Source organism: Zonotrichia leucophrys, chromosome 1 (genome assembly GCF_028769735.1).
Source record: "Zonotrichia leucophrys gambelii isolate GWCS_2022_RI chromosome 1, RI_Zleu_2.0, whole genome shotgun sequence".
Lineage (NCBI taxonomy): Eukaryota > Metazoa > Chordata > Aves > Passeriformes > Passerellidae > Zonotrichia > Zonotrichia leucophrys.
This window is the reverse complement of record NC_088169.1, coordinates 68,372,847-68,393,659: the sequence shown is the minus strand read 5'-3', so window position 1 is coordinate 68,393,659 and position 20,813 is coordinate 68,372,847. Positions and strand designations below refer to the sequence as shown.

General features: G+C 35.8%; 1 protein-coding gene across 3 annotated transcripts in view; it reads left to right on the top strand.

The window, feature by feature from the left end:
- Positions 1 to 20,813, top strand: part of PDS5B (PDS5 cohesin associated factor B) — a 101,913-nt gene that overhangs the window by 17,823 nt on the left and 63,277 nt on the right. For all 3 annotated transcript variants that reach the window (XM_064716330.1, XM_064716336.1, XM_064716322.1), the window contains exons 2-8: positions 2,161 to 2,286; positions 5,660 to 5,863; positions 10,463 to 10,549; positions 10,648 to 10,745; positions 11,810 to 11,936; positions 18,545 to 18,625; positions 20,440 to 20,580. In XM_064716330.1, the coding sequence (XP_064572400.1) occupies positions 2,179 to 2,286; positions 5,660 to 5,863; positions 10,463 to 10,549; positions 10,648 to 10,745; positions 11,810 to 11,936; positions 18,545 to 18,625; positions 20,440 to 20,580 (846 nt within the window). In that variant the 5' untranslated portion in view covers positions 2,161 to 2,178. The remainder of the gene's footprint in view (positions 1 to 2,160; positions 2,287 to 5,659; positions 5,864 to 10,462; positions 10,550 to 10,647; positions 10,746 to 11,809; positions 11,937 to 18,544; positions 18,626 to 20,439; positions 20,581 to 20,813) is intronic.

Genomic DNA, 20,813 nt, shown 5'->3' with positions numbered 1-20,813 from the left:
GCAGCATTTTTGTGTCAGTTCTTAAATGCATTATCACAGAGGCACTGCCAGCATCACTGATGGCTCCACTTTGGCAAGGGATGAGTCCATTTTGGAGCTGTCTGGAGCTGGCTCTGTTTGTTATGGGAGCAGCCCCATGTCTCTTCCCACAGGGGCTCTGCCTTCAGCCTCCCCCACTACCAAAGCCTTGCCACCTAAACACAATACAGATGTTCAGTTTCATGCAAACCTTGGATGCCACTGAAGCTTAAAAGCTTGGTTTCATGGCCATTGGACATATGACTGCACAGTTGAACTTGACTGTAATGCATGAGCTTCAGTCTTTGAATTATTTCAAAATGTGCTCCAAATGGGACTACATCATCATGTTCTAATCAAGTTTCCACTGCATTTGATCTGATCTGACAGCTATCCACCACTGGAAAATGGAGTTTTGTTCCCCAGTTCCCCTAGTTCCTGTTCTTTCCCTTGAGTTAGCTTTGATGCTTGTCGCACGCTTTTCAAAAACAATTAGGCTTGTTTTTTGAGTTGGTGAGTTTGATTGGTCCAACAAAGCATCTGATGCTTTTATGCATTCTCATATTCAGGCAAGCAAGTCTCCCTTCTGCTGTGATGAGCTGTTAAAATGGATTTAGGTGTAATATATAACATCATCCCATCTGAAAGGTAGAGAGTAATATCTGTGTCATATGGCAAGAAGAGTGAACTTCATTACAATTTCTGTGTGCTTTTGAGGAGTCCTAGACTTGACATGGACTTGTCATTGCAGTATGTTAAAAAAATATAACGGGGATAAAAGTGGCATCATATTTTAGTATTAGAAAAAGTTACTTCAATGAGCTTTGTTTCCTCCCAGCTTTGTCGCTGTCAATTTTCACTACAAGTGCAAGCATGTGGCATTGTTCCACTGCTGGGTGCATGTAGGGGCAGAGAAGATGACAAACTGAGTTGATTTTCATCTATCTGTTGAAGTACATTGCATGTCATGCCTGTTGAATGAAATCTGATTATATTTGTTCTGTTCGTGTTTTCCTAAATTACAAAAATAAAATTTGTTGTGCTGTATGTGTTCTTTGCAAAAAAAAAAAAAAAAAAAAAGCCAGTGCTAACTTTTTGTTTGGTAAAAGATTAGGTGAAGATGAAGCAAAATCTGTAACTTGGGTTGTTTTCATGAAATATGAACTGAAGAATACAAATCCTGATACTTGGGATTCACAGTTCAGAACAGCCATGACTGCTATAAGTGGATCATACTTTTAACTAAATAAATAAAAATATCAAGACAATGACAAAGAAGTTTGTTTCTTTTGTTGCATTCTTCATTTGTAACTGCCCTGGTACAGTCTTTTTCTAAGATCCTGATTGTTCCCACACATGCCATCTAGATTTTTTCACTGTCTTTTGTATTGATTGCTTTTATGTAAGTAAAGATTTCAGTTCAGCTTCCTTCTCTAAAGCAATGAAACTCTGCATAACTTAGAGTGGATTACATGGTAGTTTTCATTTGCATCAGTTTAAAGGGACTGAGAAACCAAGTAGCTGAGTTGTGTTCCTAGTTAAAATTTAGGAAGAAGATACCATGCTTTTCTGCAGTCTTTCACTTGAAAACTTGGCTTTAATGGCATAAAGGAAAGACTTCTATTTTTCATTCTCTATTTGCTGCTTGCCTGGTAGTATTGGGGAGTTAGAACTGGTGATGTGTAACAATTAACAGCACTGGTGTTTAGGCATTTTGAAAAATTGCGTTTTCCAAAAGAGTAAAAATGGACACAATGTCCACTTCAGATGTCTGAACCCCCAAGCTAGCTAGGGTTTATTATTGCCAAGAGATAGAAACAGATCATACAATACAGTAAGATTCTTGGTTGTGTCTTGGTAGTGTGAAGATCAATGGCATTCTGAAATGAGGAGTTTTAGCTTTTTTCTGATGTGTACTTCTTGGAACCTTTGTTGTGTCCTAGGACAATCTACCTGCATATCAAAACTGTTGCTGTCTCCCACAGTATAGATTACTGAAACCAATCAAAATATTTTGTCCTTTTTTGTGTTTGTATGGGTTTGTTGGTATATTTCTAGTTGGATTTTGTTTGTCAAAGTGGGACAGATATGGTTAAGCATGAACTAGTTAAACAGCATTGTCTTGTTAATTTCTTTCCACAGTTTTAAAACCGTGAAATCATGGCTCATTCAAAGACGAGAGCCAATGATGGAAAAATCACATATCCTCCAGGAGTCAAAGAAATCTCTGATAAAATATCTAAAGAAGAGATGGTGAGAAGGCTAAAGGTTAGTAAGCAACTAATTGCTTGCAGATTAAGGTTTCTTGTAAAAGATGTTCAATAATCCTATTACTGTATTTTATATCTGGAATGGGTTTTTTTCCCCTTTGGGCTTTACCTTTTCTATGCATAGAAGGAGAAAATTGTTTGCTCTTGTGCTTTCTCTTCTACCACTTTCTTGAAATGGCTTGTTCAAAAAAGGTTTAAATGCATTTAAAAATCACAAATAGAAGTGAGCTGCCTTAATTTAAAATGCTGCTTAAATTTTATTTCAGCTACTATGCTAAGTCAGTACTTTCATTGTTTTCCAGTATTTTCCTCTCTGAAAGTGAGTAATAATTTTGGAAATAATTTGTATACGTCTCAATACATTCTCTTTATGCCTTCACACTCTTCGGTTTGTTTATAAAAACCTTTATTGTTGTTGTTTTAGCCTGTATCATGGTGAAGGTAATTTTTGTTATACTTTAGTATATATGCTTTGACTACACTTACAGTCTTTGATGTATTTCTGTCTTGAATTTCTTGACCATTTTATGTGGCCTAAGTGTACAGGAAAGTTGGACAGATTTGGAGGCTAATTTTGTTACTACAGTTGTGCATGTACCTTTGTACTCTCACAAAAAGGCAGGCCTGTATTGTGCAGGAGGAGTGCCTACAGCTTGGGCTTGCCCTGTGAAACAGGAGGGAACAGATGTGGGAAGGGAGCCTTAAGTATTCTAACAGATGAAGGAGCTTAATTTGGAATTTTCTGAAGAAGTAGTTTTAAGTCAGTTGAACCTATGGGTAAATGAACAGATAAAATGCCAGACCACGAGGGTTGCTTCTTGTCTTCCCCCCAGTAACTTGTCTAGGCTTTGGGATTTTGGTTGATGGACTTCAGTGAGTATATTGCATTCTATGATATTGAATAAAAGACAACATTTATAACTTTACATATGAATGATTCCTAAGAGAAGGAATTCTTGGTTAGCACTTGCATATGTTTTTCAGTTTGTGGAAATGCAGCACCACAGTTCTTACTAATCATTTTTCTCCTCTAGCTTAATTTCATTTCTGGCCTTGAATGTCTAGTCCCTTCTGTCATCTTGATCTGTCTTGCAGAATAAGAGGGCCTTGTAAGATGTCTTGTGTTTCTTGTTAGTTGTTTATTCTGTCTGTGAATTCATTGGTGCTCAGGCAGGGAAAAAACTGAAGTATTTCTTTTATAAGAGGTTGAATGTTGCATGCTACACCACAAATGTACAAAACTTCAGTATAAACACAGTTGCAAGTGCTAAAGAACAGTGGTTGATAAATAAGTGAACTATTAGCCTCTTGATTTTTCTAAATGCCAAATTCATGCAATTATTAGGGAAAAATCACTCTTCTGTGCACAAGCAGACATTCTGCTGTTTGTTGATAATGATATATTAATATAAATGCAAATTATTGAGAAATCTGAGAATAAAATGGAAAATATGCAGAGTGAATTTCTGTATTAGCATAACTTACATTGGACATTTGATGCATTTTGAATTGATGCCTTCTTGAAGTTTATAATAGATTTTGAAATGAGATAGAAACTAAATGGTGACAATTGTCAACTAGCACTGAAGACAGAAAGAAGGTGATAAACTCTTGGAAATGATGAGTAGTGTGAGAAAAGCATTTTTCCACAGTTTTTTTTAATACACAAGAACCAAGTCATCATCTAATGAAATACTAATTTTAGACCAGCAGTCTAATAATGCACTTTTCTGTCAGTTTCATACCAGTAAATTCCAAAGCTTGTTTCTGTGGAATGATGTAGTAAAAATTGAATGGGTTACGAAATATGTGCCACATCTGGAAGATGAAGCTCCAGGAGTATAAATTGTGGTGGTCTGGGTGTGATTTCAGGCTCTGGAGTCCTCTAACTTACTGCTTTGCAGGAACCTGGAAAACCAGGCTAGGACAACTAACCTGTTGTCCTTTGTTTTTCCTTAAACACTCTGATGGATTGCTCTGCAGACAGGATGACTGATCTTTGTTGTCCTGACTTGTACAGATGTTCATGTTATCAGGGAAAAAACATGAAAGGTTCATTTCCAGAGTAGAAAAAACCCATACTTGTTGCAAGAAGTATGAAAAGACTACTTTTCATGGAAATGAAAACAGTTCTGACTTGTAAATTGATTAGTGTATAAGAGCACCAGTGCACTTCTGGTCTTGTGCCTGACTGGGGAGGCCTTTTTTTCTTGCAATGGAAGTTGTGTCTGCCTAAGCTGCTGATCTTCTATGCCTTTTATAAAGGATTCACAGCTTCTGTGATCCTAGTTATGTAGAAGTTTGGGATTTTTTTGAGTTGGGCTTCTTACTCCCTGACCAGTTATAGTAAATTTTTTGGAGGGGTAAAAAAACCCAACCAAACATCAAACTACAGCAAAATAAAGTATTTTGCAGTGTTATAGGATTCTGAGACTTGAAATTATGATTCTTTGAATAACATCTCTTCTTGCACTGAAGAAGTAGATAGGAGTTTTGGCTTTAATTCTCAGGATTGTGTAATTAAGGCTTTAGTATAATTTTGTTAATTTTACAAGAGCTGAACTCCTTAGAATAACTCTGCCTCTGTGAGTCAGATAAGGAATTACTTTGTTTTGTCAATAAATTTCTCTCCTTCATAAAGTTTTTCAAATATAAGAATTCTCACCAACTAACAGTTACTAAATATAGCTTTTCCTGCTTTTGTTTTATTCAGCATGTTAAATAATTGGTGTCCCAGACTCTTTTTTTGTTCCATGACTTCAGTAACTGGATCCTCATAATCCTAGTGGTCATTTTAGTCTTGTTGGACAACCTCCTTGCCACTCAGCTGCCTGGATTTATATATCCATTTGCTGCAAGCATGGGCTCTGCTTCTGGACAGCACAGGGAATAGAATTTTCCTCAGAGCTGTAATAGGCAAAAAACCTGAAACTGAAAGAGAATAGGAAGAAAAAATCGTCACTGGATATTTGAGAGAAAACCAAATATTTTTAATAAAGTTTTCCCATTGTCTGAATTTTTAAGTAACAGTCTATTTTTAAGTAACAGTAACAAGCTGTAACAGTGAATCCTGTTGCATTTCTTCAGTTGTCAAAGCTTGATTATATGGTTTCTCAAAAAGATTTGGGAAGTCTACAACTAGACTTTCAGTATTTCTGCTGAGGCTGTGTGTTGGTGCAGTTGATAGAGGACTTGGCCAGGTATTTCCTGTGCCCTGAAAAATGAAAACACTGATTCCTCAAGTAGGTATTACTGCATAGCTAATAATGTTTCTGAGAGAAGTTGCAGAAAACCAGAAAAGTAACTTTTAGTAAGGGTTCTGTTACATGAAACATTTAATTTTATGTATTAATGTGTGTCTGTCTATTTAGATGGTTGTGAAAACTTTCATGGATATGGACCAGGACTCTGAAGAAGAAAAGGAGCTCTACCTAAATCTTGCTTTACATCTTGCTTCAGATTTTTTCCTCAAACATCCTGATAAGGATGTGCGTTTGTTGGTAGCATGTTGTCTTGCCGATATTTTCAGAATTTATGCCCCTGAAGCTCCATACACTTCACCGGATAAACTGAAGGTAAATAAAATAAACCTCTTTTTCCACAGCAGGTTTTTACACTCAGTGATTAATACAATTGGTCACGACTGCTTTTTGCCTCCTTTTATTTCTGGTTCAGCCTAAACAGTTTAAGGTTTTCACTTGATTTTAGGATGGGATTGGTCAAGTCAGTTGTCCATGACTTAAAGGGCTATGTAGTACATATTCCAATAACTTGCAGAGTTTTGAATTTGTATTGAAAATAATTATTTTATTGAACTGTTTTTGGGATTTGTAGCTTAGTTTACTTTAGAAATATTGATTATATGTATAGCTTTTATCACAATCTCTTGCAAGATAGCTAATACCTTCACTTGGGGAAATACCCCTGCATCTCCAATTAAACTACCAAGAGGCAGATACTTGTATGTTTATAGGTAAAGGCTCTATTGAAACAAAGATAAAGTACTTTTGTACAGAGTTAAATGATATTTGATGTGGCTTGGGAAATTCTGCAATTACAGACATCACTGATCCCACTAGATGGAGATGGTTGATAGAGAAATGTCAGGTTTGAAAAGGAAGTTCAGATCTGACTAATTTGTTCCAGAAAGAAATAAATTTTTTATTATTTTGTGAGTTCTTTTACTTTTTAAGGTAGAAATCTAACTTAGTTCCCAACTCTCAAAATCAAATTGTTTCCCTCATGCAGTCAGAATCTCAAGTGATGAACTAAGTTTTGGGGGAATTCTAGGAAAAGCCAGGTGAAAGTAACACTGAAAAATGTGTGCTTTTTTGTGTCCCTGATTTAGAAATGTGTGTGGTCTTTTTTGTTTAGTTTGGTTTGGTCTTTGTTTATTCCACAGTAGGATAGAAAGGTGGTTGTGGTGGATGGTCTATCTGTTATCACTTAAGAGGAAATCACTCAATTTCTCATCTAGTGGTTGTGCAGCAGTGCTTCCTAATTAGGGAAACAGTGCAGTTCCAACTGCTGTAGTACATCTTTTGTTAACAGACATACTGGAGAGATATCTAAGGATTTTTCTTTGTTCTGTTTTCTAAATTCTGAATTAGTGTGTAATCAGAGGTACAACATCTACTTCCTGCACTTATTGATTGCACCATCTTCAACTGGAGGTGAATATTAGCTTTCTCTACTGTGCTCTATTTAAGTCTGGTTTTCAGCTGTCCTGATTCTTATTTCAGTTTTAGTATGTGTTTTCATTTGCTTGTTAGGCTTAGAGCTTTAATTTATCTTTGGTAGATCTAAGATTTAATGATCTTTGGTAGATCAACTACTCTAAGGAGGAACTTAGTTAGCCCAACTGGGCTGGGTTGGGCTAACTAAGTTCCTCCTTAGAGTAGTTGATCTACCAAATGCTACTAAGCTTCAGATTTCGTAGTGTCCAATATTGGAAGGTTTACAGTACTGAGCTCATACCTGAAGTATCAGAATACTGCAAACACTGCTGGGACAGAACTTGGAATGGATGAGGGACTTCTGTTGCCAGCATTGAGTTCTGTAATCTGTGTGGATTTCAGAATTCAGTTTCTTGATGCAGTTTTTTAAACATATTTTGAGAAATAAAGACAAGACAAACAATAGGGACCTTGGCCTAGGGCTGCTGGGGTAGGTTTCTTGCAAACCCATTTCTTCTGAACTCAGCTTTTGTGGTTGCAGGACAAGCTCTGATAGAAATGTCGAAGAGTTCCCTCCACTTTATGACAGAGGTAAGAGGAAGAATGCTTCCTCTTGGGTTATATCTTGGCACTATTTTTACCCACTATTTTATATCAAATCCATACTGCAGCTGAGTCTATTCTTGTATGTGTAAAACCAAAGTTAAAAATGGCAAAGGGGACTGCTAAAAAGGTTTAATTTCGTGAGAGGAAAATACTTAAATCTCAAGTTTTTTGCCCTGGCTTCAGACTCAGTGGATCTCTTTATAACTTAGATATTGTGCAAATGGGATGCTGAGGAAAGGGATAGGAATCTCAGGTTTTCCTCTTTTGTGTGTATCATCAGTGTAAATCTTACATTCTTTGCTGATCATTGAAAGGGAGTTGATAACAGGGATGGAAAATGGCATGAGTAGAATAAAAACAGACCTGGAGTAGGTTTGCTCTGCTGCGATCTCAAAACTTTTAACTTTGAGCCCTCCTCAGTACGTGTAAAGCCTAGAGCCCAAATCTAATTTTCTGGTGGGAAAATAAACTAATTATTTATATGTGTCAATTGAAAACGACTGAAACAGAAGGACTGTCTACCTGTCTCTGCTGAAGTACCCCTTAAAAAAGGGTAAAATGGTAGCAGAACTTCAGTTCTCTGAAGGTGTTCTCTGGTGAGAGCCATGACACTGATGGTTACTGAATCCATTATGCAGTTAATTGGCATCATGACAGCAATCCACAAAACAAACGAAAAACCCAAACCAAAACAAAAACCCCAAGACAAACAAACAAACAAATCCTCAAAACAAAACAATATCCCTGAAGTTGAAGTGTGAGCACTTTTGTTTTTGAAATCTGGATTCTGATGTAGACTTGCTTTATGCAGCCTCATGTGAAAACCTATTGTCCAGTTGTGAAATTATTGTAATTTTTTGGCTGCAGCCAAAGTTTATTTTAGCCTGTGTTTTGAATTTATAAATGCATGTTGTGTGTGCTTAAAAGAGGGAGCAATGTCCTTAAAAAAAGGGAAAAATGTTTGGTCATAATACACGAGATATTAGAAATTAGTGAGTACTTCTGAGTTTAGTCTGTGTTGCTGTCTTTAAATATGAAGAGGAAAAAATAGTTTAGGAGTAAATGCTTACTTTTTCAAACCATGCTGTTATTTGAACCATTCAGGTGTTGGCCTTACTGTGCATGTATCCTATTCATTAATGTCTGTAGTTATATGCAGCACAATGATGAGAACTTTCTATTGGAAAGTTAGTAGGATCTTTGAATCACATTCAGTAGATAAGTATTGCATACTGAGCTGTAGGATAAAAGCTGAGATACTTGGTTAAATGAACTGATGATGATTTACCTCTACAAGTAAAGTTTAACACAAAATAATTAACACAGAGCATGGGTTCTAAGATTAAGTAGTTTTTATGTTTGGCATTGGTCAGTCTGTCATGTGCCCCCTTTCTTCTTCAGTTCATTCTTATTCTCCCCTGGGTCTCAGTTTGTATTTTACAGAACCTTCCAGTGTTTTCCATAAGACAGCTTTCCTTTTGGGTGGGGACTGATGGCCTGCTAGTGTTCAGGCACTGATTTTTAAAGGAGGGATTCTTCAGATGAGCTTTTGCATGGGAACTGAATGCTTCTGAGTGGTTGGAGACCATTAGATCTGTCCTTTACATGTTTTGGTTTAATTCTAGCTGAAGAGTCTAGATGGTGTGCTCTGTAAAGGATCCTGAAGTGTGAACCAGACAATGATCCTTCTCATCATCCTTAACTCTTAAAAATCAGTTTCAAACCAAATTAAAATGTGAATGTAGCTGTAGCTCTGAACAGTGTTTTGCTGTGCTGTTTTTCCAAGAGTTGGTGATGTCACATGTGATCTAATTCTTGATTTTACCTAGATCCACAGTAAGTGCTCAGCTTAATGATTAAGACTGGATTTTGTGGTTATAGTGTTGGGAAAAAAGAAACCATATTATTGTCTTTTGTCTGTGTATTATTCTCGGGGGGTTAGGAGAAATGGTCATTTTGAAAGTGTTACAGAAACACTTTTTAGACTATTTCTTGGATGGATTTTCAGTATTAACAGTAAGGCTCTATTCTATCTATTTTGACAGCTTTATACCTTTTGGAATATATCCTTTTGGAATCCATTTCATTTACACCTAGGTTGTTGGATGAAACATAGATATAGTTGAGGCTGTGAAGAGTGTTTCTGGTGATATTATTTCTAAATATTTTGATTTGATATAGTTGTGTAAGCTGGAAATTCACAACTACATTAATCTGTTAATTACCTGAATGTGAAAAAAAAATTTAAGAAGATAGCTTCCTGTGTGTTTCTATTTAGTTCATAATTGACTATTTATTCCTTGTAACCTGCTTCAATTTACTGTGTGAGACTTTCTGAAGGAGTCTTCTGGTGGTGAAAGTTGATAGAGGAAGCAGGAGGAACTTGGTTTATAGTTTTTGCAAGAGATGTTATCTGTGTCAGTATCTTGATGACTGAGAAATGCACAAACAATACAGAGTGAACATATAATAACATCTCTTAGGAAAGATGTAGTTGCCTACTGCTATTTTCTCCTTCTTTTGAAACTGATTGTAATATGAAGTAAAAATATTAAATTCATTGTCCTGCTGAATAATCATCTCTTGACTTCTGCAGCCAGACAGTTGCAGCTGTGTTTGTCAAGTTGAATGCTTTTTTGGAAATGAAAAACATTTGTTTCCTTAGGAAAAGGTTACTTCTCAACCCTTTAAAGAAATATCAAGTATTTTTAAATTACTCCTTGACATCTTCCATGATGTTTTTGTACATGATCTTTTTGGTAGTGAAATAATGTCTGTCATTGCTGCATATTTTGTAGTGACTAAATAATACAAGTAATTTTAAAAGGTAATTATTTTACATGGAAGGTCTAATTGCAGTTTATTGAATAACTAGCACTTCTTTCTTTTCAGGATATATTTATGTTCATAACAAGGCAACTTAAAGGTTTAGAAGATACAAAAAGCCCCCAGTTCAATCGATACTTTTATTTGCTTGAGGTAAGCTTCATAACTTATTTTATAATAATTGTGAAGCATAATCTTTCAATTGAATCTTGTGTTAACTACTCCTTTTATTTTTTCCTGTTCCAACACAGAACATTGCTTGGGTCAAGTCTTATAACATATGCTTTGAATTAGAGGACAGCAATGAGATTTTTACCCAGCTGTATAGAACGCTCTTTTCAGTAATAAAGTGAGTATTTTAACCTCAGATTTCACAGTATTTTACTGCATGATTGGGGTCAGCGAGTTCTAACTTTTAGCATTAATGAGTTTTGTAATTTAGTTTAACTAAAGGTAGCAAAACTGTCAGGTTTTTCAGTTTTAATGAGACAAGACACACTGCATATTATGTTTTTTTTCCTTAGAAACTTAGCTTTAGTTGTCATTTACTGCATTTATTTTGTTCTGTTATTGAAAATGAATGCTGTAATATGCAATTCTAAGGAATTTGGAGGATTATTGCTGTGAAAACATGATTCAAAAAGTAGCAGACTCTAGAAGGTACTGCTAGAGGCAGTCCAGCCTTTTCCCTTTGCTCAAACCAGGTCAGCTTGAGCAGATTGCCCAGAACTGTAGCCAGTTAGGTTTTGGGCATCTCCAAAGATGGAAAGGCTGTGCCATCTCTGGGCAACCTTCTAGTGCTCAGTCACCCTTTTAAATGTCTGAATGGTATGTCTTGTATTTCACCCTGTGCCCTTGTATTGTTCTGTGCCTGGACACCACTGAGCCTGTGGTGCAAAGACAGTCTTGCCCTGTCTTCTCAGCTCCCAGCATCAGGTACTTAAACTTACCAGTAAGTTCTTTCCTAAGCCATCTCTTCTCAAGGCAAAACCAAAGATGTCAGCTCTCTCAGCCCCTCCTTCCATGAGAGCAGCTCCAGGCCCTTAATCATCTTTATGAACCTTTGCTGGACTTGAGTCTGTGATGTGTGTGTCCCTTTTGTGCTGGGAAGCCCAGAACTGGACACAGCACTCCAGAGGAAGTCTTTCCAGTGCTGGGCAGAGCAGAGAGATGCTCTAATACACTTTCTTTTCATGATAGGGACAGAGTCTTACTGCAGTAGGGAATGAGGAGAACATGAAATTTAAGAATGATGGTATATGCAATCAAGGAATCAAAGTACTTTGATTGTTAAGAAAACTTGTGTTTTGCTGATTTTATTCCTTGTTGTTTGTCATCACCACAGGGAATATTCTGAACAGAACTTTTACTTTACATAGATATTACACTAAGAATTCTTGTTTTTGATTTCAGCAATGGTCATAACCAAAAAGTACACATGCACATGGTTGATCTAATGAGCTCTATCATTTGTGAGGGAGATACTGTGTCACAGGAACTTTTGGATACAGTGTTAGTTAATCTAGTGCCAGCACATAAGGTAAGATTTAGTGGCTTATGTTTTGTTTTGTTCTACTGTTTGTTTTGTAATCATGATTTCTTGGAGGTATGTGTTCAGATATGTAGTTCTAATTGAAAGAATGGCTGTAGCAAATGTCTTGATATTATCTGGGTTTCTTTTAGCAAACAAGTAATTTTAATAGACAAGTTTCATTGCTGTGATATACTTTCCATAAACAAAGTATCAGTAATCTAAAAGGTTGAATATCATATGAATTTAAACACAGGGTTTTTTATGGCCCGTCAGTCCTGGTAGAATGGAATAGAGAAGGTACATACATCCTTTGGAAAGTTTTTAATTGATGTAATACTGTATCAACAGTTCAAACTAAGGTGCTGCCCTAGTGGGAGGGAAAAAGTTGTTTGACTGCTGATTTGTAATTGGCTCTGTTGCATTTCAGAAAAGTTGGCTTGGTGTTATTGTTATGTTTCTATGAAGTCATAGAATCAAAACTCTGTGCAGAAATGGTGGTTCAGGAAGAGCCCAAGGAATGTCTATCTTACCTTAATAAATCATGTCGTGTTTAAAAAAAAAAAAGTCTCCTGTAGATGAACTGAAGGAAAAACTTCAGAACTGTGCTCGTGTTGTGATACTTAAATGTTTAAAAAGCATGGAAGTCTGACTCCTTAGTTCAGGAATTTAACTGTGTCCTACTGAAATCTCATGGGCTACTCACTTGTAAGTTGTGCATGAAAAAAAAAGACTGTGGGGAATTATCTAGGGAATGTGTCCTTTAGCTGTATTTTGGACACTTCTAATAGCTTTTTTTTTTCTTAAAATATGTTCAGGAAGGTGCTAACTGCTGTAGTTTCTAAAAAGTGTATGGTTAAGTGGTTATTAACAGATGCTTGGGAATGCCTACTAGTGTGCCTTTACCACTGGCCATTAATTTCAGTAAATAAGTAAATTATTTTCTATTGACAGTGAAAGACTAAATGCTTAATATAGGTCAGTAATTTTTTTTTGCACCACTGGATATGTTTTAGCTGTGTTCTTCAAGGAGTCTAATACTTTTGTGCCAGGACTAGACTGAAATTTGTGTGGCTAAAGTCCAGATTTATAAAGTAAAGCTTTGGAATACAAAATACAAAAGCAAGAATATGCAAAATACTTCAGTTTGTGTTCTCAGTTATTAAGAATCTATTGTTTCATTGTGTCATCTGTGTTCAAATTGATTTGACTGTGCTATTTTTATGTTTCATGTTTAATAAACTGTCTTTGAGTTGAAGAATTTGTATCCTGTTAGGATGTCTGTAGCACTAAAGCAATTCTGTTTCATAGTGGATTCAAAATTACTGACTGAATATTTTAATAAGGAAAATATGTTTGGGGGTTTGCATTTTCTGCTGTTTTTCTTTTAATCAAAATCTCTCTATGGATAGGATTCTTGTTTATAGCCTGCTTTCTAACAAATAGATACATAATGTCAGCTTGTATTCTGAGTATCTTTAACTTTTTTTTTTCCATACTAATGGAAAGGAACTTCTCATATTTTTCTGTTGCATTTCAAAGTCTTCACATGGTGAATTTTTATTTAAAATTATTTAAAATTTGGGTCCTCTCACTACTTTCTGTGGCTACTGATGTCAAGTTGGAAAAGTGTAATAAATTCAGAGCTGAGCATTTTTCCACTATTCCATTGAGCACAAAACTAGAAGGAGACAAAGGATAAGGTCCACCACAAAAAAGAACTGTGTCTTGGCTGAACTGACTTCCTGTTCAGCTGTGTGGGTTGTGGAAAAGGGAAATTGGATGATCAGGCTGGTCACCAAAAATGGCATAAAGGCAGACGTTGGTGTAATGGTCTGTAAGGAATCCCCAGATTTCCTAGGGACCAAAAAATATCTTTGATAGAGTGGAAGGAACATAGATCTGCTACTAGCTCTGTTTGAAGATGATCAGATCGAGAGATTGTTGAAGATGAGACAGTTTTGTCTATAGAAAGTGACACAGTGGTATATTTTTAATATGCCCAAAAGGAAAGTTGTGTATGAGAGGGAATGTGTAGTGGCCTTTTGAACTGAATGGCTGCATTGTAGAGAAGAGTTGTATTGGTAAAACAAGACTGAGCTCCTCAAATCTCAGTCTGTATAATTTATCTAACCTGTGGTCTGTAAGTATATGTTGGGAGCAGAATGTTCATCCAGTGGCTGAAATTCAGCACTGGACAGCTTTAGGCAAAAATTACATAAATATTTTTAAGAGATGTAGTAATTAGCTGAGCAGTTTACAAAAGGGTAATTCAATGCTGTTACCCCTTAAACCAAGACAACTATTTTTCATATTTGGAAAAATGCTATGGTCTGTAGTCCTGAGTGGGAAGTGTAAAAAGCAATGGTGTTCACAGGATGGCTGCAAAAACTCAGGCATAAAGAGCATATACTGGGCAAATGATATATTACCAAATGTCTGTATACCATAATTAGTAGTCACTGAAGTAGTGACAACTCTAAACTACTGTATCTCCCTTGAGTTTGTCATCCATCTCACTTAGTCAGGATAAATGCCATACTAATGTAAACCTGATTGAAAGCAGTTGACACCAATATCAGAAAAGAGGCATGCTGGAGTGTGCACAGGCTTGCTTGACTAGTACAGCTGTCACATAAGCCAATAAAATGGCAAGCTTAACTTGTCTGACCATGTGCTTAACTCCTAATTTTGAAGCTGAATTATTTTTTTCCTTTTGTAAGTTCTTTTCTATCAACTCAAGTGAAATTCTTTTGGTAGGTTTATATTAGGAATGAATTTAAGTGACCTAAACCCAGATAAGACCTAGCAGCAAGGGAGAAGAGGTAGTTAGTATGAAAAGGCAAGAAAAATTAATAGTTTTCCTTCACCCTTTAATGATCTATTTGTGTTACAATGCTTTTATGGCAGACCTGAAAGCAATTTTGTGTTTGTGCAGTGTGTTAGAAGGCAAACTGTACTTGATTTCCTTGGGTGTTTGCCAGTGTTCCATTTTCAGCCTCAGGACTGCTACAGGGAATCCCACATTTCACATCCCACGTGCTTTACATGGCTATGTTTTAGAAAAAGTGATATTGACAATTAAATTCTTAACTGTCCCTACTAGGAATTTGCTTAATATTTAGTGTTATCTATGTTGGCAACACCTCAGCTGAGCCTTTTCTTTGTCAGCTATCCTTGATCTCTTTACCTTCCTGAGGACAAGAGAATCTCTTGAAACTGTTCTATCAGGTGCTCTTGGGTACTAATTCAGCTGCTGTACCATTGATAATAACAATAAAACTGAAGATGCTTTTCAAATTCCAAGTAAATAATATGTGAAAAATATGCTTTTCAGGAATATTTGCACTAGATACAGACTTAACATTTGATTTTTCTCCCAAAACTACAAAATAAAGGCTGGATTGATGCTAGCTTAGTAATTTCCTGTAAATAAAATATAAGGCACTTACCTTTTTTCTTTTAAGGGATGGGTAAAAATTATTTCACTCTCATATTTTTTTGATCTGTGTTAAATTGATTATTGAGAGGTAACTGGAAAAGTAATTGAGAAAAAGTCAAGTGTGTATGGATTTCCATCACTTGTGATCCCCTTGCGCAAGAACAAATAATTTTGGCTCTGTGGCATACCCTGCTGGAGAATATTGTCTGTGTGAGCACAAAAATGTGTGTGCCGTACTGTCAGAGAGGTTGCCATTGCTTCTTCTGTCAAAAACTAGGAGTTTGTAATTTTCATTCTAGAGAAAAGCAGGTATGAACAGTAAATTGACAAAACTGTTGATGTTTTCCTAAAGTATAAAAATCTTGAAATACTAGCAAGAAATGCCTAGAAATCATGGTAGAAATTGAGACAAAGGAGAGAACTTGTGGTTGACCAAGATAGCCTCTATTCAGATATTATTGCTGGAGGGCTCCCAAAGTTTTAAAAAATGTGAATGTTCTCCACTGGTTATTATTATTCTTTTCTGAAACAAACCTGGAAGTTTCGGGGGAAAAGGTCTCGTTCAGATGTTTAATGTAACCTCAGTTTTCTTGCAGAAGATTTGTGTTCTGCCTTCTCAGGGGTGGTTCTTTTGTTTCTGCTTATCAATCAATATTTATTTTGATTTTTTTCTTTCAAGATGTGGTAATTGCTAATGATTATTTTAAACAGTGTTGCCAACCTATGGCTTTGTTCCTACCCTGTTCAGGACTCTAAAAACCTTAGGCCTACTGGATGCTTTTACATGCTCCTAAAGGCATCTTGATTAAGATAATTGTCCCCATCATGAGGGCTTTCTTGAATCCTTAAAAGATCTTGAAATACACGTCAGTTTTCTTTCCTAACATATGGGAAGGTTGTACAGATAATAATAGTAGAAGAGCTTATCTAAAAACAGAAGAAATTTGTCAAATCCAATGTTGTCCTTTTAAAATTTCTCCCTAAGGAGAAGGAAGCTTAGGATATTTTTGTGCCTGTTGAATTAGTCAGAAGGTTTAGTTCTGTAAAAGATTTTTGAACCTACTTTGGTAAACGCTATGCTGCTCTTGTTTTCATTTCACCTAAGGCGGTGCCACTTTCACTGGTTTCTGCTTTTTCCCTGAAACTGGAAAATGAGGAGAAAACTCATGTGCTTTTAAGACTCTTTGATATTGTTATTTTCAGAAAGTGGGGCCTCTGGACATTTGAGGGTCATGACTATTGGCACTATTAAATCAAGTACATGAGGCGTGAAAAAATAGCGAACTTTCCTTAGCCACTTATGCTCTAGACTATTTTTCCTCTTTGTAGCTTTTTTGGATAGGTATTTGCATTACATTTTCTTCTTACTCAGGGCTGCAAATAGCCACTTCTAGCATTTATCTTGGGAAGCATTAAGCTTTGAAGTGAGCTGCTGTGCAAAAGATACAAGCTGAAACTGTAATTAATGTGAATCAGAACAGTTCTGCCCGTTGGAACTCTCCTGTGCTACGTCTGCTGTTTAGACTTGTTTTATACTAAATCAGATCTTGCTCATGTCCAGAGTTCCCTCTTACCCTGGTGGAAGTGGTTTTCTTTCTGTTGCTGGAGGTGAACTGTGGATCAGGATCAGAACAAGAATTACAAGTGGCATACATTGCTTGTTATAGTAGTTTGTGCCTTTTCTTTCCTGAGCCATTACAATTTTGAATAATAGAAAACAAATTATTCCAGTGGAAATACCTTTTTTTAAATTTCTTTTTTATTATTGACCATAAAGAACAATCCAGTATGCAGTGTTTTCCCTTTCTTGGGACATGGAACAACTGTGCAGTTTTGTTGTAAGATGAAAGAATTTTATATATTAAAGTATTTTTCTGGAATTGGAATTTTTAGTCACCTTCTCTATTGGCTTTGAGTGAAACAGACACTTAAGGCATGAGTCTTTGCAGTGTTTCAAGTTCACCTGACTTAATTCTATCAGTAGGCCAGTAAAAGACTTTTTTGGTTTATATTATCAGAAAATGGTAATCTGTTCCCACTGCTGTTTAGAAGCCTATAGTTCTATAGGGTTTTTGAAATTTCAGACAGATCTCTCCATATCCTTTCAAATCTTCTCTTTCATTCAGCATATCCAAGGAAAGAAATACCTTGGGTTGTAGCATGATGCCTTGTGTTTGCTTTCCATTTTGCTACAAGAAGTTTTCTTCCTTTTATGGTGAGAAATATTTAAAAAGCAACCACAAACTGCCCCTTTTTTACTGTTGAATTATAAACTGAGTATACTGTTTTTTTTTTAAATTGCAAAGGCTAATAAATATAGTAGAAACTATATTTTTGTAGAGTTTTTTTAGCTATTAAAATACTACATATTCTTGTGTATTGAAGACTTCTTCATTCTTCTGTGTGTTAATCAACTGCAGTGGTGTCACAAGGGCTGAGTTGCATTTTCTCCTGAAAATTTTTGAAAAATACTTGTGATCTAGAAATTGGAGAAAGGATGTAACAACTGGAGCGTGAAGAATGTGTGTAGGGAAAGGGAGAAAACAATGATAGAGCAATAACCCATTTAGACAAATGGAAGGATAAGAATACTGAAGAGGGGTTATGTTTTTTAAAATTTTTGTATTACTTCAGTTTTTATTTTCCCGTAAACTGAAATTCTAGGGTTTTTTTCTTTGTCTCAGACATGCAGACTATCTTTGCATGGTGTGTTGGAGAGGCTGTGGTGGTGATTCACAGGTGGCTGCTTGATGCAAGGGCAGAATTGCATTTTCTGTACTTCTGTTCAGAGTCTCACTTCTGTGGTGACTCTAAATGCCTTTGTGTTGCTTTGTATCACTTTACTGGTTTTCGGGAAAACTGATAAGGAGGAGCGGTAAAATGCAGGCACTGAGTTCATTGAGCATCAGTTTTAGATGTGCATCTGCAAAGTAAGTCCTCTTCTGCCTGGAGCTGGTTTTTTTTCCTCAGTATTACCAGTGAACCTTACAAATCTCTGTTTGGAATAGCTTTGCTTTTACTATATTATTTTTATTACTGAAAATGTAAAAAGAACGGGCTATTTGTTTAACGCATTTACCAGTACATGATGGCTTTAAATTCTTGGGTTTGTTTTTAGATAAATCTTTGTGCTTATAACTCTTATGGTTTTTTGTTTGTTTGTTTTTCCCCCCAGAATTTAAACAAGCAAGCCTATGATTTGGCAAAAGCTTTACTAAAGAGGACGGCACAAGCAATTGAGCCATACATTACTAATGTAAGTGACAACTGCAACCAAACATGGAAATCAATACTTTCTGTAACTGAGCAGTGTTATAAAAAGAATGAGTTGCATGAAAACATGAAAAGGGCTGAACAAGAACTTTTTACAGGTTGTCATTTTTCTTTGAGAGAATGATCGTATTAATGAAGCACTGCGTAACCTGTCCTTTTGAGTCTAATTAGTTACCATATAGAAACTATTAAGTACTTAATACTTGAGATTTTGGAAATACAATAGATAATTTGCTTTCTACTGTCTTGGAAGACCTTGTAATTCAATCCTTAGAGTGACTGGAATACCAAGTGTATTTTTATATATTGTTCTGATAAAAATACATATGCACATTGTAAGGAAAATTTGTCTTTTAGTAAGGAGATAAGACAATATAGAGTGAAGAGAATTGAAGATAGAGCAGAATTTTAGTGCTGTTATCACAGCAGTAGACGAGGAAGCAGTCTAAGAATAGATAGTAAAGAAGAAAGCTGAGTGAATTGAGGGTTGTGCCAGAGTTGAATGTAGACATCATGGACACTAATAGAAGATGGATGAGGGGAAGTAAAGATCAGAGAGAAGTATGCTCTATCTTGAGCTGCACAATAGGAAAAAGAATAACTCTCTTATTTTTTAAGCAGCTGAGGATTTAGCAGGTCTTACTGCATCTATCCAAAACCTCAGGAGCTTGAAAACACTGGAAAACCTTCAATGCTTTCTGTTACTTTCAGACTTGCAACATTTAGAAAGTGGGTGCTTTCTAAGATTTTTAAAAATGCTCAATAAAAATTCTTACTTCAAACCTACTGTTTGGGGAGGTGTTGGTGCATGGGAATGTGTTTTTAATTTTCTTCATCTGTAAGGTTAGATTACAAACTGGGTGCCGTTTTCTGAGCTTTCAGGAAGTCTGTACAGTAAGAATCTTCCTTCATAGGAAGAATGCTCATGGAGTCTTCTTTTCTTTCTTTCTCATGAGAGGTATTTTGTGGGTTTGAAAATTTTCTTTCTTGAGATACATTAAAAACGCAGTATCAGTTAGTTTCCTAGCCAGGATTATATACATTCAGGCAACTCTGTATCCTGAAAAGCAAAACAGTTCTTCAAGACAGTCTTTAACTTAGAGTAATATGCACTATAATATATATGTGTGTGTGTGTATATATATATATATATATGCATATATATATATATATTTATTCCTCTTTAGTTGCCTCTTACCCATCAGGGAGGATGTTGTTGAAAATAGTGTGGAAATATTTTCTTTTGAGGGAAGTTTGAGGGAAGTTTCCCTCAAGTATGTCAAATTTACCAAGAAGAAATATTTGCTTTACAGTTGCATTATGCTGCTTGAATACAAATTCTGGAACAATCAGTTATCAACTCCTATGCTTTTACTTTCAACTCCTTAACCTGTCAGCTGTGTAGTGTAGTAATTAGCCAGTTGTTGCAGCCTTGCTTTAAATGTTAGAATACTTTTGAAATGATGGTTTTTTATAGTGGAATAACTCTGAATATAGTCCCACTATAAAAATATATGATGCACTGAAATTCCTTTAAAGTCGTGTTTCCTAAATTATTTTTAGGCTTGCTGGGGCAAAAGTCGTGTTTAATGTGTTTTCCTTTATGTATAATACTTCATACAAGACAATGATATTTTAAGACTTCTGCAATGGAATCCTGATCTGTGTGTGCCACATTCCATCCTTTTTCTTTCAGGAGTGAAATTAATGTAAGGTTAAAAGTGACTTAATGTTTTAGGATTTAGAAGTGTGCGTGTATACTCTCATTCTTGATTTGTAATCTGTTTTGTTTCCCAGTTCTTCAATCAAGTCCTCATGCTTGGTAAAACATCAATTAGTGACCTGTCAGAGCATGTATTTGATTTGATTTTGGAGTTATACAATATTGACAGTCACCTCTTGCTTTCTGTACTACCACAACTCGAATTCAAACTTAAGGTAAACACTTCTACCCTTTCTATATATTTGAAACATGTATGCTTTGACCATTATTGTTTTGGTTTTTTCATTGACTGACAAGTTCTTCAAATTATTTGGCAAATAGAACTAATAACTATGTGTAAAAATTGCCTTCTCTGCATTGTTTAAAGAAAAACCCATACAGCTCCTCAAAAATGTAATTTAAATTGTAGTGTATTAACCTATAGTGTGTGTGTGTGTGTGTGTGTGTA